Source organism: Gallinula chloropus (genome assembly GCF_964237585.1).
Source record: "Gallinula chloropus genome assembly, chromosome: 18".
Taxonomy (NCBI): domain Eukaryota; kingdom Metazoa; phylum Chordata; class Aves; order Gruiformes; family Rallidae; genus Gallinula; species Gallinula chloropus.
The window spans coordinates 5,263,136-5,284,372 of NC_140103.1; the positions used below are offsets into that span (position 1 = coordinate 5,263,136).

The 21,237-nt window shown below is 54.1% G+C and overlaps 2 protein-coding genes across 2 annotated transcripts; one reads left to right on the forward strand and one right to left on the reverse strand.

Moving 5' to 3' along the window:
* Positions 1-166: 166 nt before the first annotated feature.
* CACFD1 (calcium channel flower domain containing 1) lies at positions 167-6,331 on the forward strand (the record flags this gene model as incomplete). Its single annotated transcript, XM_084272559.1, has 5 exons — positions 167-290; positions 4,964-5,036; positions 5,433-5,558; positions 5,686-5,793; positions 6,238-6,331. 5 exons carry the CDS (start codon positions 167-169, stop codon positions 6,329-6,331), a joined length of 525 nt encoding a protein of 174 aa, XP_084128685.1.
* Positions 6,332-13,766: 7,435 nt separating this feature from the next.
* SLC2A6 (solute carrier family 2 member 6) lies at positions 13,767-19,642 on the reverse strand (the record flags this gene model as incomplete). Its single annotated transcript, XM_084272699.1, has 11 exons — positions 13,767-14,019; positions 15,265-15,416; positions 15,505-15,650; positions 15,959-16,132; positions 16,369-16,477; positions 16,793-16,945; positions 17,071-17,282; positions 17,791-17,902; positions 18,497-18,703; positions 18,820-18,982; positions 19,542-19,642. The coding sequence occupies 11 exons, from the start codon at positions 19,640-19,642 to the stop codon at positions 14,013-14,015; spliced, it is 1,536 nt and encodes a 511-aa protein (XP_084128825.1). The 3' UTR covers positions 13,767-14,012.
* Between the last annotated feature and the right edge of the window lie 1,595 nt (positions 19,643-21,237).

Below are 21,237 nucleotides of genomic sequence, written 5' to 3' on the forward strand. Positions count from 1 at the left end.
GCGGCAGGGCTGGGTTTAGGGGTTGTCTCCAGGGCTGGCTGGAGGGGGGAGTGTCACTGGAGGGGGTGGGGGGGGGCACGACACACACACACGGTGCATCCAGCGCTGCTGGGGCTCAGGCGGGGAGCGGGGTGCTGCCCCCTGACCCCCCGGGAGCAGGAGTGCCATGAGCTCTCAGGATGAGCAGTTCCAAGCAGCAGCCCCTGACCCTGCGGCTTCCTCCGCCGATGATGGCATGACCTGGTGGTACAGGTGGCTCTGCAGGATTGCCGGGGTCATCGGGGGCCTCTGTAAGTATCCCCTTCCCTTGCAGCCAGAACTTCCCCCCCCCCAGTGCTGCTCGTGCATGTGAGAGCGTGTTGGGGTCCTGCCTGCCTCTCGGTGGGGTCAGGCCGGCATGGGGTGGGGAGGGGGCATGCTGTGAAACGGCATTTGAGGTTATGGGTTCATGTCTGCTCCAGGCATTGCTCGGCTGTGTTTTGGGCAGAAGGAAGGGTCGTGAGTGTGCCTGAAGTGGGGGGGGGGGGGGGGGATGAGGTGTTCAGCTTGTACGTAGGGATGGGCTTTGTGCACGCTGAACCTGCTGAACTCAGGCACCTGGGAGAAGGGACGTCACGGGGGGATCTGCAAATCCTCGAGTTTCTTCTGGGATGCAGTACTGGCTGGAAGTGGTGGTAGCAGCAGCTGAGCCCCTGGTCCTGGGCAGATAAGCCAGACAGTAATGTGACTGCAAGGACCAGGCTTGGGGTGCTCAGCGGGGTCAGGTCTGGGGCTTGAAGAGGAGCCTTGGGATTTGGTTCTTTGTATTTGACTGTCAGGTGTTTGTATGTTCCTACAACTTCTTTTCTTTCCCCATCCTGAACATCAGAGCACGCTTCCCATCGCTGCCTGCGGCGCAGAGGGCCTGCACGTGGCCTTGTTTTGAAGGCGAATAAGGGACTTGGTTTGCGTTGTGTGTTTTCAAGGGGTTTGGTCTGGGACAGTGAGAAGGAGCCGCACACCAAAGCGAGTTGGCTGCGCTCTGGATTACCTGCTGCTGAAAAAAATTTTCCCAGGGAAAGAGTCTTTGCAACCTTGCCAGAAATCAGCCCGTCCTGTCGTGCTGTTCTGCTGCGTTCTGGGGGGAGATTAATAGCTCTTAAAAGCAGGAGGGACTGTTATGACCGCTTAGTCTGATCTCCTGCAGAGCACAGGATGGAGAATTTCTTCTGCTTCAGGTCTGCGACTTGGAGTAAAACACGAGTGTTTCTCAGCCAGTGCAGTCAGCCCTGATTTATTCCCTCGGCTGTGGTGTTCTGTCTGATCCCCCTCTCTCCCTGCCTCTCGCCTCAGGACATGACTGTGGGAGCCCACGATCCCGTAGACCGTGGTATCGTTGGGCAGCTCCTTTTTTTATTCAGCTGGGCCGGCAAAACATGTGCTACTCTTGCACTTTTATGTCTTAAGTGCTGAAATTCTGGAGGTGTGAAAGGATTTGGTAGGACGGCGCTTACGGGGTGAAACCGCCTGGCCTCGCCATGCTCTGCCTGGGGCCCTGTGCTTCTGGGCCCGGCAGACGGCCAAGAGACCAGCTGGGACGTGTCTTCAGTGCAGGTCCCAGGTGGGGGTTTAGGGTAGCGGCAGCTTTCCCACGGGCTGGGGGCTGGAGCTTTTTAATGTGGTTTTGGCCCACATGGAGCTCGGGAGATGCGGGTGGAGGGTGAAGAAGGGCTACAGAGGGTGGCTCTTGGGTTGTGTTGGTGGTGTTGCCCGTGGTGGCTGTAGAGCAGTTCCTGAGTGGTTTAGAAGTGGTGCAAGTCTTTGGAGAGGGTTTTTTTCCCCCCTGCCTTCGTGTTTCAAAGCAGCTGAGTTATGCTTGGATTATTTTCCCAACCTTTTGTTCACAGCTCTGAGAAATCGTTACTTGTTTTTAAAGGAAAGCTGAGAGTTTTACGTATTTGGGTGAGTCGCTTTTGGAAGAAGAGCCAAGCTCTGAACAGGACTGTGATGCTTTGGGCTGGACAGCCTGCTCCATAGTCCTGACAGTTTCCCTTCATGAGGCTCATCAGGCAGAGGACGAGGCAGCATCAGACACCAACACCTCTTAGGAGTAGGGAAGCGGGGAGCTGTGGGAAGAAGCAGGGCCCCAGTATCCCTGCTAGTGTAGCCCTCTTCCGAATGCTCCTCTCTCAGCATCACCTTGTTGAACGTGGACAGTTGGGGTGACTAAATAACATAGCAAGGCTGCTGTTTTCTGAGCTTGCTCCAATGGAGCAGAAATCATTCATAAGGATTTTGAGCAGCCATGCTCCTGCTAACGGGCTGGGTTATTTCTTACAGGAGGAAAATTCGCCCTAGAAAGGAAGAGGAACTTTGTCAGCAGAGGTGGGACTGGTGGGCAGCGTTGACCCGCTGTGAACATCTGCTGCCCACAGCTTGCTTAAGCCAGAAAGGTCCAGGGCCCAGAGCAGCCACAAGACAGAGAAGGTTGAGGGTCTGTTTCTGGCTCTCGGCCCCGTGTTCCGGCTTGTAAAAGGATGAGGAGAGTCTGTGGCTTTTGTAAAATGTTCTAGGAGCAAAAATAGGCTTGTGTGGAGGACAGTGACCAGCTGCCTGGAATGAATAGAGCCTTTGTGGGGGGTGGTGTTCTCCCCCCTCCATTTTAGCTCCCAGTTATTTGTGCTTCCTCAGGGATTCGGGAGGGGACAGCAGTTAAACAAATGGCAGGGCTGTCTGTCTTCCATTGCTTACGTGCCATCGAGCATTATCTGCATTTTAAACCTATCTCCAGGCCTCTCTCTTGCAAAAAGAAGCCTGTGGCTTGGCAGCCCCATCCCCTTTTAGCTACTGAGGCAGGAGCCGGCCCCGTCCTGGTGGGACAAGGATGTACCAGGCATGCCATGGGATCCATTGCTCTGTGAAGGAGACTGAAGGTCACTGAATCGTTATCTCTGTGGCTGTTGGCAGCCCTCACCGAGTGCAGTGTTCCTGCGATTGTAAACCTTTGACTCCTTTCCTGCTGGCTGGTGCCCGTGCTGACGTAGGGGCTCAGCTCAGCATTGCTGGGTCATTAGTCCGTTGGCAAACAAGGTGGTTGCTTAGCTGAGACTCACACTTGGTGCTCCAAGGGGGTGTTTAAGGGCAAAACCAAACCAGACCCCTGACAAAACGGCCCCTGGTTGGCTAGATAAAAAGAAAAAAGGCCAAAAACCTGCTTGAAAAAATAATGTTCTGCTTCCCCAGGTTGGTTCTGTGGTTGAGATCAGTGTTGGAGCCCTGTGAACTGCTCAGACCACTCCTAAACAAGGCAGGGTGCTGCATTTCGGGGAGAGTGGAGAGAGATGCAGCTGGTTTCTGCTGTTCTGGAAGTTCCAAAGAGCCTGGAAGTCACCAATGTTATTTTCAGAAGTGTGCTTTCCTGGGCAAGAGCAGGAGAGAAACCTGTGCTGCCTCCCCTGAGCTCCTTTCCCAGGGTCTGCTGGTCTCAGAGAAGAGTTGGAGATCCCCATGTCGTGCCTGGGTCTCTGTGCTGGCCGCTGCTTCCAGCCACCCTGCTTGCCGCTTCTGGTTCAGCTCTCTCTGTTTGCATGTGTGACGGTGAGCAGACCACCCCACCCCAGTGCCTCAGTTTCCCCTGGTAGCATGGGGACACTGTCCCTTTGTGATGGGAGGAGAAGTCCATGGAGCAGGGCTGGTAATGTGTCCTTGGGCATTTCTCCTCCTTGTAAAGATTCTTCAGAAGATTGTGGGAATAGTTCTAGGGAGCCTTTAAAAACTTTGTCCAGTTGTTTCCTAAACCCAGGAGGTCCCTTGCTTGTGGGATGACCTTAGATCCTGTTGGTCATCATTTTCCAGGGGGCTTTGAGGGTTCCTCAGTGATGGTTTGACAGAAACATTGCAAGCGTGTGCCAGCTCTCGAAGGTCAGGGCTGCTCACGGCAGCTCTTGTGCAGGGATCCATCCCCTCCGCAGCTGAACCCAGGCTGGTCTCATTCTCTGAAACAGCCACTGCTGATCTTCATTGTGCCGCTGATCGTCCCCAAGACAGCCTTGCAGGGCTGTAGGATTTTAGCTGGGCTCTTGCAGGGTGGTGGTGGTGTTTACCATGGGCTCAGCCTGTGCCTTGCTGCCTGCCCGGCCTGGGCTCGGGTTCTCAGCTGAGCAACAGCAGTCTGTCGGTATCAGTGGAGGGAAAGGGCTGTATCAAGTGCCAGAACGCTCTGCAAGTTTAATGAGGCAGGAAGGAGACGCATCCAGCCTCAGTGTTGGTGCTGCTGCTGGTTCCTCTCCTTCAGTTACAGGGTCAGGAGTGCTGGGGCCACTTTGGGCTGTGTTTTACCCTGCCTCTGCTCCCGTTTGCATCAACGGAGACCCAAACTTGGCTCTTTTCTCCCTATCTCCTGCTCAGAGCCACGTTCTCCTCTGCTTTATCACTTGCCCTTGGGTGCTGCAAGTCAGGTTTGTGTGGAACTTTCCCTGTGTGGCTCAGAGATGGGTCCCTGCTGGGACCTCCATTGCTTACGCCGGGACAAAGCGGTATCATAGAATTGTAGGGGTTGGAAGGGACCTCAAGGTAGTTCTTTAGCAAACGAAGGGAGAAGGAAGGGTGCTGTGTACCTGACTCCACGTAAAAGCAGATGCTCTCTTCTACACAAGTGAAATAGCTGTGTGAGCGTCATGCTGAGACACCAGAGGAAAAGGATACCTGAGCAGAGGAGCCTGGAACAAAGCCTCTCCCTGCCCCCCTGGCTCCTGCTTGGCCACCAAACCTCTCCACCCACCCTCCTGTGCTGGTCCATACCGGCAGCTCCGGACGTGTTGGCCAAGGAAAGGGCTCTTCTGGGCAGCCCAAAACACGGGAGAGTGGTATCACTGGTGTGGCTGCCAGGTCCTACTGTGGGGCAGAGCTGTGGGGAGAACCTGCTGTGTCCCTGTGGGCACACTGGCTCAGTGGTACAGTCACTGAAAGGCTCTTTGCTTTCCAGCCTGTGCCTTCGCTGGTCTCTGGAACTGTGTCACCATCAACCCCCTGAACATCGCAGCCGGCGTGTGGATGATGTGAGCAGAGTTTCTTTTCCTTTTCTTTCTTTTCCTGATGGGAAGGAGGTTTGGCTGACGAACAGCGAGGGGCAGAGCTGTCCCGTTGGGCAGGGGATGCCAGTGATGTGTCTGTCAGGCTCTGCAGCCTCTGTGAATTGCCAGATCTTGCTCTGTTGGGTGGGCTGAGCCACTGGGTTTATTCAATTTATAATTTCCTTACCCCTTTTTAGGTAAATACTGAGATACCCTTATCCAAAATAAGGCTGGGGCACCAGGGTTTGGGAATTATCAAGCAGGGAGGAGGGAGTGCAGCATTTTGGAATGGCTGGTCTCTGGGGAGCCGGGGGGGGAACATCACTGACCCTTGCTTCGGGCCACACGGGCACAATTAACTCTGGTTTGCTCTGTCTGGAGGCTCAATGCCTTCGTCCTGTTCCTGTGTGAAGCCCCTTTCTGCTGCCAGTTCATCGAGTTTGCAAACGCCGTCTCTGCCAGGGCGGACAAGCTGCGGCCCTGGCAGAAAGCCGTCTTCTACTGCGGGTGAGGATGCTCCTGGGGTGCGTTGTGGTGGGAGGAACCGCGCTGGGATGCACGTTGGGCACGCCCTGACAGACCTGCATCCCGTGGGGAGGGGAACCTGGCCTTGAGGGCTGTCTCTCCCTTCCAGGATGGCTGTGTTCCCGGTGGTGCTCAGCCTGACGCTGACCACGCTCTTCGGAAATGCCATCGCGTTTGCCACCGGCGTGCTCTATGGCCTGTCAGTGCTCGGCAAGAAGTAAGAGGGAGAGGGGAGGGAAGGGGGAGGTGGGTCTCCAGCCCTCACCCCCACCTACCTCCCTAAGGCTGTGCTTTGTTCTTATACAAACCATGCTTTTGGGTGTAAATGCTGCCGGAGAGCGTCTCCCTGCCATCAGCTCAAAGCCTGGGGGAGGGAAGGTCTTAGGGTTTGCAGAAGCTCTGAACGTTCCCTTGAGAGCTCAGCCAGTGTTGCCCAGCAGTTCCCAGCCCTTGTCCCGCAGCTGTTGGGGAGGTGGGTTCAGCTTTGCTGCTTGAGTGGCTTTGGTGGGGTTGGAGAGGGCCAACAAGTCTCCTTTCACTCCTGGCATCCCTCGGCGTGGAGAGGCCCTGGCCCTGATTGGGAGACCTCTGTGCCAGGCACTGTATCCACCATGGTGGGCACCCAGAGCTCACATCCCCATGCCATCCCTTCTCTCTGCAGGGGAGATGCCATTTCCTATGCCCGGATCCACCAGCAGCAGAAGCAAATGGATGAAGAGAAGCTCACGGGGGGCCTGGAGGGACAAGCTCTCTGAAGCACGTGAGCTCAGGGTAACCTCTCCCGGACACTGAGATGTTGGTGAAGATACAGAAATCCACCCTGCTCTTCCCTCTGCCCACTCCCCTCTCTGTTATGCCACGATTTCCCTGGACGCTGCAGCAACTGGAAATCTCAGGGGCTGGGATGAGCTGTGCCCTCTTCTCACACCAGCAGCCAGACCTCAGCGTGTTGGCCCTTCTCTCCTCCTCCCCCTCCCTCAACTGTATCTCTCACGGTCCGGCTAGCTTTTAATTTTTAATTTATTCTTTTTTCCCCCTCTGTGCTGCAGAGGTGCTGGCTCTGAGTGCTCCTTTCTTTGGAGTGACGAGGATGTAATACCTGGGGATGCTTAAGCTTGGTCTTCAGCCACTGGGTATACTGGGATATGGGTCCAGTTAGGCAGGCACTGCTGCTCAGGAGGGGCCTGCCTGCAAAAAAAAAACCTGTAAAGACAATAACCATCTCTGCAGAGGAGCTGGGGCAGTGCCTGATACCTGCAAAGCACAGTCCCTTCTTCCTCAATACAGCTGCTGGCAGTTATTGCCATTTACTTGAATTATAAGACTTAACGACTTTGTCTTAATAAGGGTACTTCTCTTGCATTTCACTCTTTGGGTGGGGAAAACAAGGTTGGCTTTACCTCACCTGAAAGAAATACCATTGCTTAAGCTGGTGGGATTTTTTGCCAGTTGTAAGAGTTACTGATGGACAAGAGCATCCTTGTGAGCCCAGGGCTCTGCTCTGTTCTCTCTCACTCTCCACACCCACTCCTGCTCCACCCATCTTCACACAAGGGACCTGCTCTTTGCTTCTGCCTGGTGCAGCCTTTTTCTCTCTGGGCTCATGTTACTTTGTGCTGGTCCTGGACTGGTTCTCCATGGGAAGGTGGCATATCCTTCCTTTGGCACTGTGGTTTGGTGTGGACAGCTGGGTTTTCTTGCTGCTTTATTCCAGGCCCCACCAGCTGGTTTGGCATCGTTGTTTCTGTTAGTTTTCTGTCATGCAGGATGCAGAGTCCAGGTCCCCCTCTTCTCATTGCGGTTTCTTCTGGGGTTTTTTAATTTATTTGGTTTTTACATGATTGCTTTTTTGTTTTGATTAGGAAAAACTGGGATAATTTATTTCTAGTTATTTAAGTATTTTGATGAGACTCACTTCCTCTGGCTGGAGGAGGGAGGAGGGCTCTGTTTCCTGTCCTTCAAAAGACTGCCTTGTATCGTGTCTCTGTACCCAGGGAGAGCCCTATCTGCCCTTCCTGGGATGCTGTAACTCAGATACTGTGAAATCTGATTTCAGCCTTCAGAGCATTTCTCAGGCTTTTGGAAGGCGAGTGGTCCTTTGACCTTGTTGTCTTCTCCTGGGCTGCTGACTTGGTGAAGTTTATTTTCCCCCACTCCTGGGAGAGAGAGAGGGGTGGGAAATGGGGCTGGGGCTGCTGTGCTCTTGGTACAGTGTGTAGTCACGTTAGCTGAATGACAGTGGAGCATCCCTGGCAGAGCTGCTGGTTTTGGGGGGAAGGGAGGGGGGGTCTGGGCACGGATGCAGTGTGTGCGTGTGCATTGCAGTGGGAGCAGAGCAGTCCCTGGAGATTGGGGGGCTAAGCTGTCAGCTAACACTAGTTGTTGTTGCTTCAGGGAGGTGTGAGGATTTACAGCTGTCAGGAACACAGCCTGGGTTTATTGGCACACATGGGCCCTTGCAGCTGGACGCTGGGTCAGACGCTTTGTGCTAAGCCCCTTTATCCCCCACCCCGGGCTCCAAACCACCACTGCTCTGACAGCAGCTTGTCTGGGGTGAGAACAGGCACTGCTGGCCCAGATGCAGCTTGTTCCAATGAAGGCTGTGCTGTTTCACAGCCCCTGGCTCCGGGCTGATCCCGATGCTGTGTGGGATACCTGGGGCACCGGCCTTCCTGTGCAGGGACGCTGTGTGGGTCACACTGCCTGTGGCCACAGGGTGCTGCAGGAGGGACATGTGGGGTACGTGGGTGGGAAGAGCCTGTGCTGTCCCTGTGCAGCACCTTTACTGGTGCAGAGTCCTGCCTAGCAAGCAGGACATCTGTTTCCAGGGGGGTTTGGGGGGAGTTAAGTAGTGTTTAGTAGAAGAATGTTGCAGACTGGTGCACGTAGCTACGAGCATGTCTTTTGTAGTGACTGCTTTGCTCTGTGAGTAGTTCCAGGGTAGCTTTAGTGACAGGAGGCAAAAGGCAAAGCAGAGGTGATAGAGCAACGCTTGCAGGCTGGTCTCCACCCATGGTGGAGCACAGAGCTGGTGGGACCCTTTATGGCTTTTGATGGCTGCTGGGCTGCAGCACTAGGACAGTCCCTGGGGCTGGCGCAGGCAAATGCTGCTCCGGGTCACTTTGGAGGGCTCGTCCACACGGACAGGGCTGCTCTGCTCCCTTGGCACCAAGGGCAGGACTCCATGGGACACCAGCAGTACTGTCACACTGCGCTTTGCGGCAGCCGGGTCTGGCATGGGGGCCGAGGCAGATGAACAATCAGCATCAGCTCCACCACCATCAGCAGGATCTGGGGCTCAGCTCTGAGCTCAGTGCTTTCCTTGAAAAATGGGTCTCAGGGACTCTTTGTTAAGGGATGAGCTGGAGCCTTCAGCTGCCTTAAAGACCCCAGGTCTGTTCAGTGCTTGCCACAGCAGGAGGGGCCTCAGTTCTATGCTCCAGGAGTCCCTGACACCTATGGTTGCATGTCCAGAGTGGAAGCTTTTGGGAATTTTGGCTGTCTGTGACCAAGCTAGATGCTGCTGTGACTGCAGGTGTGGCCTGGTGAGGCACATACACAGAGCCTGCAGCCCCTGCAGCTGCCAGGGGTGGAGGGACAGTGGGTGGTCCCACCTCTGTGCAAGCAAGAGGCTGGTTTTGTGGAGATAGAAAGGACCTTTAGAGTAGTAGCATCACGGTAGTTAATATGCCTGTTCACAGTGCATGGTGGTTATTAATAGTGTGTAGAGGCACTGTCAGGGTGCTGGGAGCTGTGTAAGGTTAAAGGTAGTTAAAAGCCCTGCTTTAGACCCAATCCCTGCTGCTGGCATCCAAGCTGGATAGATTATCCTTGGGGTCTTTGCAGAAGAGTTTCTGCCTCCCAGGTGCTGGAAAGGCCCCTTGGGAGATGGTGGGACAGGAGGTTTGTTAGAGGAGATCTCAAGAGCAGGGGAAGGCATCGACTACAGCGCATTGTTGACAAGCGTGGGAAGACACCGGGGCACTGGTGGCACATGGGCTGTTACACCACTCACCCCTGAGCTGTGCCTGTCATGCCCCCGTGCGACTCCTCCCCATCCCCTTTGGCTGTGAGTTGGCAGCACTGCTGCACATTGGCTCCACCATGGCACGGGGTGGAGAGCAGAAGCTCACTGCATCTGCCACGGCCCCAGCCCTGGCTGTGCTGGGCAGGAGCTGGTTCTGTAATGCCGATTGATTCTCTGTGTGTGCAGTGAATAAAGAGACCATTCTACCTCTGGAAAGAGCCACTGTGATTTCTCAGACTCTATGTGTCATAGCAAAACCCCTCAGGCTTTCTATATGGAAGACAGGAGGTTGCTCAGAAAACATTTCTCCAATGAGGTTCTCATGGGAGTGGAAGAATCCAACCTCGTATTTGGGCATTTCTTCCTTAGGCTGAGCCTAGTGAAGCTCAATTCATCTCTGTCCTCTTTCCCTCAGAAGAAAAACCCCACCCTCTGGTTTCGCTGAAGTGAAGGTATCAAGACCTGCTGAGAAAGAGAATGCTCTAGCACAGGGCTGCCAGAGATGCTGATCTTCAGGAGGTCAGTGGAAACCAGAGGCTCTTGAGACCTCTCGCAATCAGGCCATGCTTAGAAACAGCCTTATTCCTGCCAGGGATGAACATCTTTCTGGAAACAGGTCTCAGCTGCAAAGGTTAGGGCTAGTACTGCCTTTTCTCTATGGCTTTGATTTTGGCCCATCTCCCTCTTCCTCTGTCCCAGGCTGCTTTAAATTAATCCTCTTATAAAGCACATCTTCTCCTAGGTGACTTCTCTCATCTCCTGCTGCAGGGGATGTAAATAGCAGTTAGTGTATCTTGAGATTTGGGTCAAATATGCTACATTACCCCACACTTCCTTGTCACAGGAGGCTGAGTGTTCCAGGCCTGGGAGGTCACAAGCATCTCCACCAGCCCGAGTGCCACAGGCACTTGAGAAGGTTGGAGAAATGCTTGAGCAGATCATCTCCCAGCTCAGCCTCTGTTCTTTTGCCCCTTTTGGGAGGAATTAGGTTGGATGTGAAACTCAGCATGGTCATCTGGTCCTAACAGCTTTAACCACCTCTTGCAGCTGCATTTTACCTAGTGTAGGGCTTTAAAATTAAATTTAAAAATGAGTTTTTTTAAAAATTTGCAGGACACACAGGAAAGGGGGTAAGACCAATTTGCTACTAACTATGCAGTTGAAGTCTCAAAGGGATGGAAGCAGAGGCTCCATGCACAACCACAATGGGGGTGCATCCACCTTCCTAATTGCAGATGAACAAAGCCCTGGGGTGGGGAGAACCCATCCCAGTGTGAAGCATCATCAGCACCTACTGTGTCTTTCTTCCAGTGAATCACTTGCACTACAGCTGAACATTTGTCTGTTCCTGGTCTTTTTGTCCTGGATTTTCTTTGTGAACTGTACTTGGTCTTGTTCATTAGGCTTCCAGTGTAATGTGTGTTTTTAGAGCAATAAAACATGGCAGCTTTTTATACAGAATACCTGGCTCTGCCTCTTTCACTCATCTGGGAAGCTGTGGGCTGTCAGGGTCCCCCTGTCCCAGTCCTAGGCTGCCTGCCCGCTCCCACCTGCCCACAGCTCCCTTCTCAGCAAATCAAGGCAACGTCTTGCAGTTGAAGGGCAAAACTGGTTTATTCTTGTAATTACATGATGGACTTTATCCAAAATGGCTACAGCTGTTAACTCTGCTCCAGCCAAACCCCGGGCCCTCAAGCTGCTTCAGTGGCTGCTGAGCAAGGAGGTTTCAGGCCAGGTATGTCTTTCAGTCCTGGCTCCTTTGGTTTGGGAGCTCTTGCTGGACGTTTGGCATGTTTTGAAGGGAGTGCTGCTGTGCCCAAGAACAGCACCTATGGAGCTGGTTGAAGTGTTGCCTGTTTCCTGGCAAATGAAAGTCCTCAGACCCTGGATGCCAGGGGCTGCTTGTGGGCTCCCTGGGGAGGTTTCAGGCCAGGTATGTCTTTCAGTCCTGCCTCCAACTCTACGGCCCTGGGCAGAGCAGCTCTGCTCCAAACACATACACAGAATGAGGCTACACAGACAGCTACAGCCAACACAACTCCAAGATGGGAGAACTCTCTCAGTGAAGAGAACAGCTCCCAGACCAGAGATGCCAGAGAGCGATGCTGCCTACAGGGGCAAAGCACGGGAGCTCTACAGCAAGGCCAGAAAAGAGTGGGCTGGAACAGCACAGTGGAAGGAGTTACTGTCAAAACAGAGATGATGGATGCACAAGCAGCTCGACTGCAAGACCTAACGATGGTAGGATATGGGGAAGAAGCCTCAGTCTGTGAAAATGAATGGCTAGAGAGCACAGCTCCTGCCAGAGATGGTGATTGTGCCCCCAAGATAAGACTGACCAGAAACTTGAGACATGAGGATGAACCGTGCCATGAGCTTGCTAAGCAAGTGAAGAAGAGCTCAGGCACTGTGCCTGTGAGCAAGTGTGGGTGTCTGAGACCCTAGAGACTGCACCCAAGGGGCAGGCTGTGCTCCTATGAGTGCAAACAGGATGCTGACACCTGGAGAAGGACTAAGACACAGAAAACATGACACACAATGATTATAAACACAGATGGAGGTGGGAACTGCCCTGCCTGGCACACCCTAGCGACATGCTGACAAGTAGCCCATGCCCCCTTTGCCAGCCTGGAGGGGACCACTCCCAAACAGACCCTTTGCCTGTGTTGACTTTTGGAGGCACACAGCCACCCTGCTGCTAGCACCACCTTCACCCCACCCTTCTCTTCTCCCGCTTCCTCCCAAGCCCCAGTCCCTCTGCTCAGCTCTCAGGTGACTGTGGAACCTCATCTGTCCTGGAAGGAAACACCTGCCATCCCCTGTGTGGGCTGACTGGGACATGCTGGCAGTTGACACCTCATTCTTCAGCATCTATAATAAAGAGACACAGAAAACAAATCCAAACTGTACAGGCAGTCAGCACCGGGCACCTCGACCCCTCCTCCCCTTCTCCAAAGGGATGTGGCGTTCCACTCACCTGCTGGTTCCAGAGACAGACGTGCTGGCTGCCATCGCTGGTGTTTCCTACTGCACTGAGAGATGCAAGATCAGTGTTACCCTTGGAACTCACCCAGCTGGAGTTGCCTCCCCCAGAATTATTCCTCTTTCCTCCTGGCTTTGCAGCTTCAGAAGAGAAAGACAGGCATGAGTCTTTAAATAGCCAGAGCTGCTGACCCCCTCACCCCATTAACACCACTGGCCAGCCCAGCTTCTCGTGGCATTCAGCTCAAGTCCCAACAGTTTACAGAGCAAAGCCAGTGAAATGAAACCCCAACACCCCATCCTGTGCAAAGCCAGGAATGCTGGCAAATTGCTATGCAGCTAGAAGCAAAGCATCAACAGCTGACTAGATAGGATTGAGTTGCCTTAAAAAGACCCTGAGAAGGGAAATCAAAATGCACAAATCAAACATGACCAAAGCTACATCAATCAGTACTTTTGACTAGATAGACACTGGTCACACTTAGCTAGTTGTAAAACACTTACCTTAAGTGCATGAACCAAGACAACAGCAGCAACTCAAATGCTTCAACTGCAGAATGAAAACTAGGACACTACAACAGGAGACACAAAGCAGAATGAGCTGCCAAAGGCCAGGCAGGTGCCTTATATACCCCAGGCATCACCCACTGCCCTTCCCACAGTCCCCTGGGAAAGGGGAGGATGCTGCCTGCAGAAGGATTAAAAGCAGCTGGAGGAGCAGGTGTGGCTCTTCTGAACTGAGTTGTTTATCACAGAATGAATGCTGAATGGAGAAAGGGATTCTTGCTGAAAACATTCTTACTCTGCTGAATCTTTATACTAATGATTAAACCAGGTATGTAAATACCCATAGCTTTACTAAAATATGGATAAGAAATACTAAAGAGAATATTTTTTTTTATGAAGTTTAACACTAAATAAAGGCTATAAAAACGCTGTTGTTAGGAAATTATGTATTTTAGACTTGCAGAACATGCATGGCCACGGGCCCGGGAGGAGCAGTTTAAGTAGTATATGGTTATGTCTTGTGGGGGTCGCCTGGTGGGCACTCCAACATGTCAGTTTAAGCCGGCGGGAGGTGAAGCCAAAACATCCACCAGATGGGGGAAGAGGGCACGCGTAGAGAGAAGATGTGCCTGTCCCTGGAAGGCATCTAAGCCAGGGACAGGAACTGGACAGCGTGCACCTTGGTGGAGCAGAGACTCATGGCACATCCAGCACTGTTTACTTGCTTTTATTTGTTTAATAAATTGTTCAGTTTAGTTATAGTCCTGTTTGGGACCGAGTCATTTCTCACATCCTCCTGCTCCCACCCTGGTCCCTCTGCTCAGCTCTCAGACCGCTGGGGATCTATCTCCATCCTCGAGGAACACAGCGCATCCCTCCATAGTCCAAATGGGATGTTCCCAGAGTTGCCACATTATTCTTCAGCGTCTGTGATAAAGATGAGCAGAAAAACAGAATGGCACCATCAGTCAGCGTCTTACATGTCACTCCAAGCTCTAAACCCCTCTCAAAAGGGACAGGCCATTCAGGTCACCTGCTTGTTTCAAAGACACACTTGTGGCACCCACCACCCAGGAGATGCCAATTTACTCTTATGCTCATGACAAGCCATCACTCCCATGGGCAATGCTGGTTACACCTCACTAGCTGTACAACCCTTAGTAAAGCCCTTACTTTAAATGCAGGAACCAGGACAAGAGCAGCACCTCCAACACTTCAACTGCAGCATGGAAACCACAACCCTCTGACAGCAGACCCAAAGCAGAGGAAGCTCCCACAGACAAGGTATGTGCCTTATATACCCCACCCCACCCACTGCCCTTCCCACAGTCCCTTGGGAAAGGGGATGATGCTGCCTGCAGAAGGATTAAAAGCAGCTGGAGGAGCAGGTGTGGCTCTGCTGCCATGAGTGGTGTATCAGAGGTGCTATGCTGAATGGAGAAAGGGATGCTTGCTGAAAACATTCTCTGCTGAATATTTATGTTGATGATTCAGCCGGGTATGTAAATAACCATAACTTTACTAAAATATAGACAGAAAATACTAAAAAGAGTGCTAAACTTCATAGAAAAAATACTAAATAAAAGCAATAAAGATGCAAGACAAACCCAGGTATGCCTTCAATTCAAAACATAGCAAATGTCCAGCAATGGCTCCCAAACCAAAGGTGCCAGGACTGAAAGACATACCTGGCCTGAAACCTCCCCAGGCAGCCCACAAGCAGCCCCTGGCATCCTGGCCCTGAGGGCTTTCGTTTGCCAGGAAACAGGCAACACTCCAACCAGCTCCCTAAGTGCTTTTCTCGGCTGGAGCAGCACTCACTTCAAAACATGCCAAACGTCCAGCAAGACGTGTGTGGTCTCCTGCCCACAGCCACAGGTTCTATTTTCCAGGACATCTTTATCTCCAGCCTGGGGCCAGTTACCTGGGCCTATACCTGAGGATGCCACATTGCCAAGAGAGCAACAGGTAGTGTTGAATGATGGGAAGAGAAGGTAAAGTTCCCATTGGCAACATCTGCATCCAAAGCAAGACTGTCATTGCCACCCAGTCGTCTCCCGTTGCCTTCACAGGGAGCTTCAGCCTCCACCTCCAGCAGCACAACTGTTTGCTTTGTTGCCCTTGGGCATGTGAGCTGGTGGCCCAGCCTGGCTGGCAGATGGCAGGTCCTACCTCATGAATGACCTCCGGCCTGTCCTGAAGAAGGCCTCGATCTGTTCCAGGGACCTGCCTTTGGTTTCTGGAACACAGCAGCCTGTGAATAAGATGTTCCCAGCACAGATGACAGCAAAGAATAGGAAGGGCACCTCGAGGCCAAAGGCTTCCTGGAAAGTGGGACAGAAAGCAGACGTGAGCTGGTGCAGAGAGGGTCTTAGGAGGGGCTGCTGGACACCCTCCCAGGGCAGTACCCACCACGACCCGAAGGAAGAACTGGGTCAGGGTGAAGGCTGTCAGCCAGCTCACGACGACACAGAGGCCTGAGGCCACCCCGCGGGCTTTCAGAGGGAGGATCTCTGACATCAGCAACCAAGTGATGGGGCCCCAGCCCATGGCATAACCTGCAGAAGGAGAGGGGTAAGGTGAGACTGTTGAGGCTTCAGACCCCACTGAGGAGTGCAGAAGACCCTTGTGCAATCTTGCCCTGCTCCTGCATCAATCATTAGTCCCCCCATTCATGCTCTGTCAGTCCTCAAATTGACTCCTGATGCCGCCTTTTGTGGTCTTCCAGGGATATCTGTGTGCCTTCCAACACCCATCCAAATCCCCTTGCTCTATACCACCTTGCCTCGGATGAGAAACACACCCTGGCCTTGGCTGGTACCCAGCCCTGTGCTGTGGGTCCTGGGCTCTCATGCTCTGTACCTACCCATGATGAAGAACATTGTTGCCAGGAGTGGGATGAGGGTGATATAGTTGGTTGGCTCAGCAGGAAGGTTGGCCAAGCTCACCAGGGTTTTGTTGGCAACGGTGCTGTTCTGAGAAGCTGGCATGAAGTGGATGTAGAGCCCCATGGTCAGGTTGGAGGCCAACATGACACCAGCTGTAGAGAGATGCAACAGCACAGCGGGACCAATGGGTGAGTGATCTGCTCCATGCCAAAGGCTGAGCCCCAGGGAACACCTCTGCTCAGAGCTGACCATCACCAGAGGAAAGAGACCTCCCTCTCTCCCTCCCTGAGTGCTGTATGGCTGAAGTTTCCACTCCTGCATGTTTGCAGAGCTCCTGGATATTCTTAAATAAGCACCTGCCTTGCTCAGCAGTGGCAGGGAGACATACCTGACACAAAAAGCAGGATCTTCCTCCCAGCTTTATCCATCGACACAGCAGCAATCGCCACCGAGAACAGACGCACCAAGCCGACGAGAGCTGCATCGTACTCTGGTTTCTGGAACAGCAAAAGCGGTGAGGAGCTGAGATGGGAAAGGAGAGGTTCCTACAGTACGGCCTTGACCCTGGCCAGTGCCTTTGCCAAAGACATCCTCCTATAGTAGCAGACAGGAGAAGAAGAGCCCGAAGCTCAGAGGGGAGAACAAGGAGGCAGCGGGGGCCAGTTCTGCTCCCCACCCTCATGCAGATTTTGCAGGGCAGGTGCTTGGCAACTGCTGCCAACCAGGTGCTTTAAAAAACGGGTTCAAAGCTGGGAGCTTCGAGCTGCAGGGATTTGGGGACTGGAAAACAGAGCAGTGGGCTGAACCCTCACCAGGATGACAGATGTTTTCTTGAATATTGACTGCAGGTACACGAGGACACAGGTGACACCGGAGAGCTGCTGCAGGAACCTCATCCCCACTGCGATCAGGAGGGGCTTGTAAATGAAGGGGTCCTTGATCTCAGCACAGGAAACTCGCTGGCTCTGGAGAGGACAAATCCAGAAAGCTGAGGTGTTTCTACCCCTGGGCTTCACTGCAGCACCGGGGGGGGTGGCTCAGGAGTTGCAGTTTTCACATCGCCTCTCAGGGTGGAAGCAGACCTCCTCACCTGCTTCCTCACGCTGTCCTTGATCTGCTCATACTCCCTGGCATAGTCCGTGTCCTTACCCCGCAGCCAGCACAGCGACCTCAGGGCCTCATCATCCTTCCCCTGGGAGAGCAGGAACCGGGGCGAGTTGGGCATGAAGCAGAGCAGGATGATCATCGTGAGCACAGGCACCTCCCCTGTGACAGCCAGCCAGCGCCAGTCCAGGGCCAGCCCTGCCGGGGCAGCATGGTTAGGAGGGGTGTCCTGGTCTTGCTTCCACATGGGCACCCCAACAGCAGAGATTTAATAAAGTGGGGAAGGCAGAAATAATCCCAAAAACTAGAGGGAGATTATCTGAGTTTTTCTTATAGCAAAGAAGCACTTTCAGCTGTTGATATGGGGAAATTCCAGCAAGAACCCCCAAATCTCAGAGGATCCAGCAGGATCCTGCAGCAACCTGGGCACACGCTGGCAGGAGATGCACATGCAGTTCCTCACGTGCTGCCCTTCAGCCCTGATAAAGCCTTGGCAGGACCCAGGCCTGCAGGCACAATGATGGCCATGGGTCCATGCAAGTCATGGACTCATCCCTCTGAACATTCTCACAAGTGCAAGTTGTGCATGGGTGAGCCCCCAGGCCCCCTTTGCACACCTGTGGTGGTGGGAAGGAATCCATCCACTTGCTGAGAAAGTTGTTTAAAACAAACTCCCCTTCCCTTAGTTTTCCTGCCCTCCAAACACTGAGATACTTGCCCAGCACGTAGAGTATGAGGGACCCCAGTACTGCCATCATCTGAGGACAGGCACCCAGCATCCCTCTGACCCCAGGGTGGGAGATCTCAGAGATGTAGACCTGGAGCAGGAGAACACATGCTTAACAGAGCTGCAATACAACCATCACCACCAGAACCTGTCCTCTGTCACCTCTCAGTCATCCACTGTGGCCAGGGGAAACCCAGACTGCTGGGAAGCTGCCCTCTCAAGGTGGGAGCCTCACTGGTCCAGCGGCATGAGCTGGCCATGGCAGGTGGAGAGGACCAACAGCCTTGCAGGCACCGCTGCTTCCCTCCCTCACCCCGGTGTGGGACAAGTACTCCAGCAGCACACTCAAGCTCCAGTTACTGGAACCATGGCCGGGGGTTACTCAATTCCTGCCTTCCCCTCTGCATGCAACACGAGGTTGGTGTTTGGTAAGCATGGGAGGAGATCTGCCAGGAGGAACGGGCAGGGATGGAGGGCCTGCCTTCCCCTTTCTGTAGGCAACAAAGTCCAGCGCTGTGGGGGCAGGATGCCACTAGCCCAGCGCATCCTCCCCATCCCCGACCGCCTGGCCGCAGCCCCCAGGGCTCTACTGATGCCTACAGGGAACAGCAGGACACCCCAAGCTCAGCTGTGGCACTGCCCCATCTCCCACCACGCACATCCCCAGCAGACCCACTTCCCTTACTGGGATGGAGGCGGACGTCACACCGCCGGCGTAGCCCGTCAGCACGCGGCCCAGCAGCAGCATCCCGATCCCCTGGGCGCCGGCCATCAGCGCGTATCCCAGGGCGGAGGGCAGCGCCGAGAACATGATGCTCAGCTTGCGGCCCAGGCGGTCGTTGAGGAGCATGGCGCTCAGCCCTCCCGCCGCTGCTCCCAGCGTGAACACCGACTGTGGGGAGACACAGGGAGGGGCCACGGTGGGTCCAGGCTCTCCCCACAACCCACCCCACACCCCCCCCCGCCCCAGCTCTGCCCACCCCCAACAGGGATAACCCCATCCCTTACCCCGAACCAGGATGCCGTGTGCTGGTCCAGCCTCAGAGCAGGGTTGGGGTGAACCTCCAGGGCAGGGATGACGGGAGAGGGGTAAACCAGGGCGTACCCAAAATTGAAGTTCCCCAGGACAGCGGCAAACACAGCCAGGTAGAGTCGCTTGTTGTGGAGGCTCCTGAGGGAGGGACAGGATGCTTTGGGTGCCCTTAATGCACCCAGCAGAAACTTCACCTCTGATGTGCATCTTCCCCCAGCCTTGTCAAGGCTCCCATGACACCCGTGAAGGGATTTTCCTGGGGAATGGACCAGCACAGCCCCGGGCTGGGGGATTTCTTGGGGTGGAGCAGCAGCCACTCCTGCCCTGTAATGGGGCCAAAAGTCCCTGGGCACCAACAATGCTTTCCTCTGTGCTGGGTGTTTTTTAGCAGGTTCAACAAACTGAGAAAAGCAGAAGCTGCAGCCATGCAGCACCACGGACCCAGCCAGCAGCCAGCTCGTCCTGGCAGAGCAGGGAAGGGGGGTTCTTTCAAGGCCCCTGTGCCCCCAGCAAGACCTTGCACACCCATTAAGAGTTGGATGCTCCAAAGCACACAACCCAGGTTGGCAGGAGGAAACCCCACCTCAAGGCAACTCATTAATGACAGCAGCATGAAGCAGCTCTTCCACCAGCTCCCTCCCCAACCCAGGGGTCCCAGGATGGGGGCACAGCCCCACAGCCCCAGCCCAGCCCTCACCGCAGGTACTCCTTGTCGAGCCTCCTGACAGGACTCTCCGGGAAGGTCTGATAGGAGGAGCTGGTCTTCCTAACGAGGGGCTCCCGTGCGCTCGGCTCCATGGCAGCGCAGTGCCCCGTGCCCGTTGGGGTGCTGCTGCGTCTTCACTGGGGGCCGGATGCTCAGGGCCGCCTCCGGGAACAGGGAGGAAGAGGCGTCTGAAAGCGAAAGGGGAGAGGCTGCCTGGGGTTGCCTAATCAGAGAAATCTGGACCTCGTGGGTTAGCACCCAGCTGATCTCTGGGGAGGAAACTGGGGGGGGGCCCGGAAAACCAGCAGACAAACTGCTATGGGAAAATGATAGTGTCCTGTAGCCTTCACCCCATATGCCCGCCTGGCCTCTGTCCCTTCCAGTCCCCATCGACACCGAGACCCATGGCTGCAGTGGCACTTACAGGGACAATCTTTGCAGAACCGTTTCCACCAGCAGAAATGCCCCTTTTCTAAGGCCACATGTCTCTCCTCAAGCTGCTGGTGCCAGTTAGAGTGGCCAAACATTGCTGCTTTGTACAAGGGTAAGCTGCATCCTTGCAAGCATCTGCAGCCACCCTGGGGAAGGGTCTTTGGTATAGACCAGGGCTGAGGAAGAGGAAGGACTGGAAATGAGAGGGAGGTGAACATGGAGAGGGCACAGTCAACGGGTGAGGGGGATAAAGAGCACTGATGAGGATGGAAAAGGGGAGGGCAGCATCTCTGTGGCAGTGGGTGCAGCTGTGGGAGTTCCTGGGCTGCCTATGGGTGCCTTTTCCCCCTCACCCTGATTCCCTCCACCCCATTGTACTGGGGGTCCTTGTAGGTGGTGGTGGTGGTGGGTGCTGCGAAGTCCAAACTCATCCCATAGGAGTGCAGGGACATACCTATTGGCTCAGCACTTGGATTTAAATAGCAAAAATGTATTTCCCTAAACTACTGGTGTGGTCCTCTTGTTTCCATCATTCACCCTAATCCCTGGTGCTTGTGGGACCGCCCAGGTGGATGGTTTCTGCACCCCCATGGCTGTCAGGGAGCCCCGGTGACACTTTGCGTCAGCCAGGACTCAGTGTGTTCTTCCTTCCCTCAGTCTGGTTCCCCTTCCACAACCACCAAGTGCCACGTTTAGAGCCTGGTTGGTGCTGGGAATTTACAGCTGACTCAGATGCTTGAGGCTGTGATTTCCCTGTGGGAAGAAAGGTCATGGAGTCAGGGGCTGTCAGAGCTGCAGGCCAGCTCATCTGAAAACTTTCCAGCATCCCTTTGGTCCAACCAGGGGTGTCACAACAGCCTCCAGCTGACCTGGAGCTGGTCACCACACCCTGGGCAGCCCCTCCATCTGTGAACACCATCAGTCACCTCTTTCACACATGTTTTGCTCTGTGTAGCTGGGCTGGCAGCTCCCAGGGTGGAAAAGCTCCGTGTAAGATGCTGGGATGTGTTGCTGCTGGTTGCATCTTCCAGACCTAAGGAAGATCAACAAACAAGTGGCCTTTGGGAGATTGAAGAAGCAGCATACTGCAAATTCACTGCATTGAAACTCATTGAGAAAGTTGTTCTCCATCACCTCTGCCCCTCCCAGGCCTCAGCTATTCCCCCAAACCAGGCGTTCTGAGTCTCTCTAATGCAATACTTGCCACATTCCACCCCAAAGCAGCTGTGTCTCAGCCTGGTGATTTTAAAAAAAG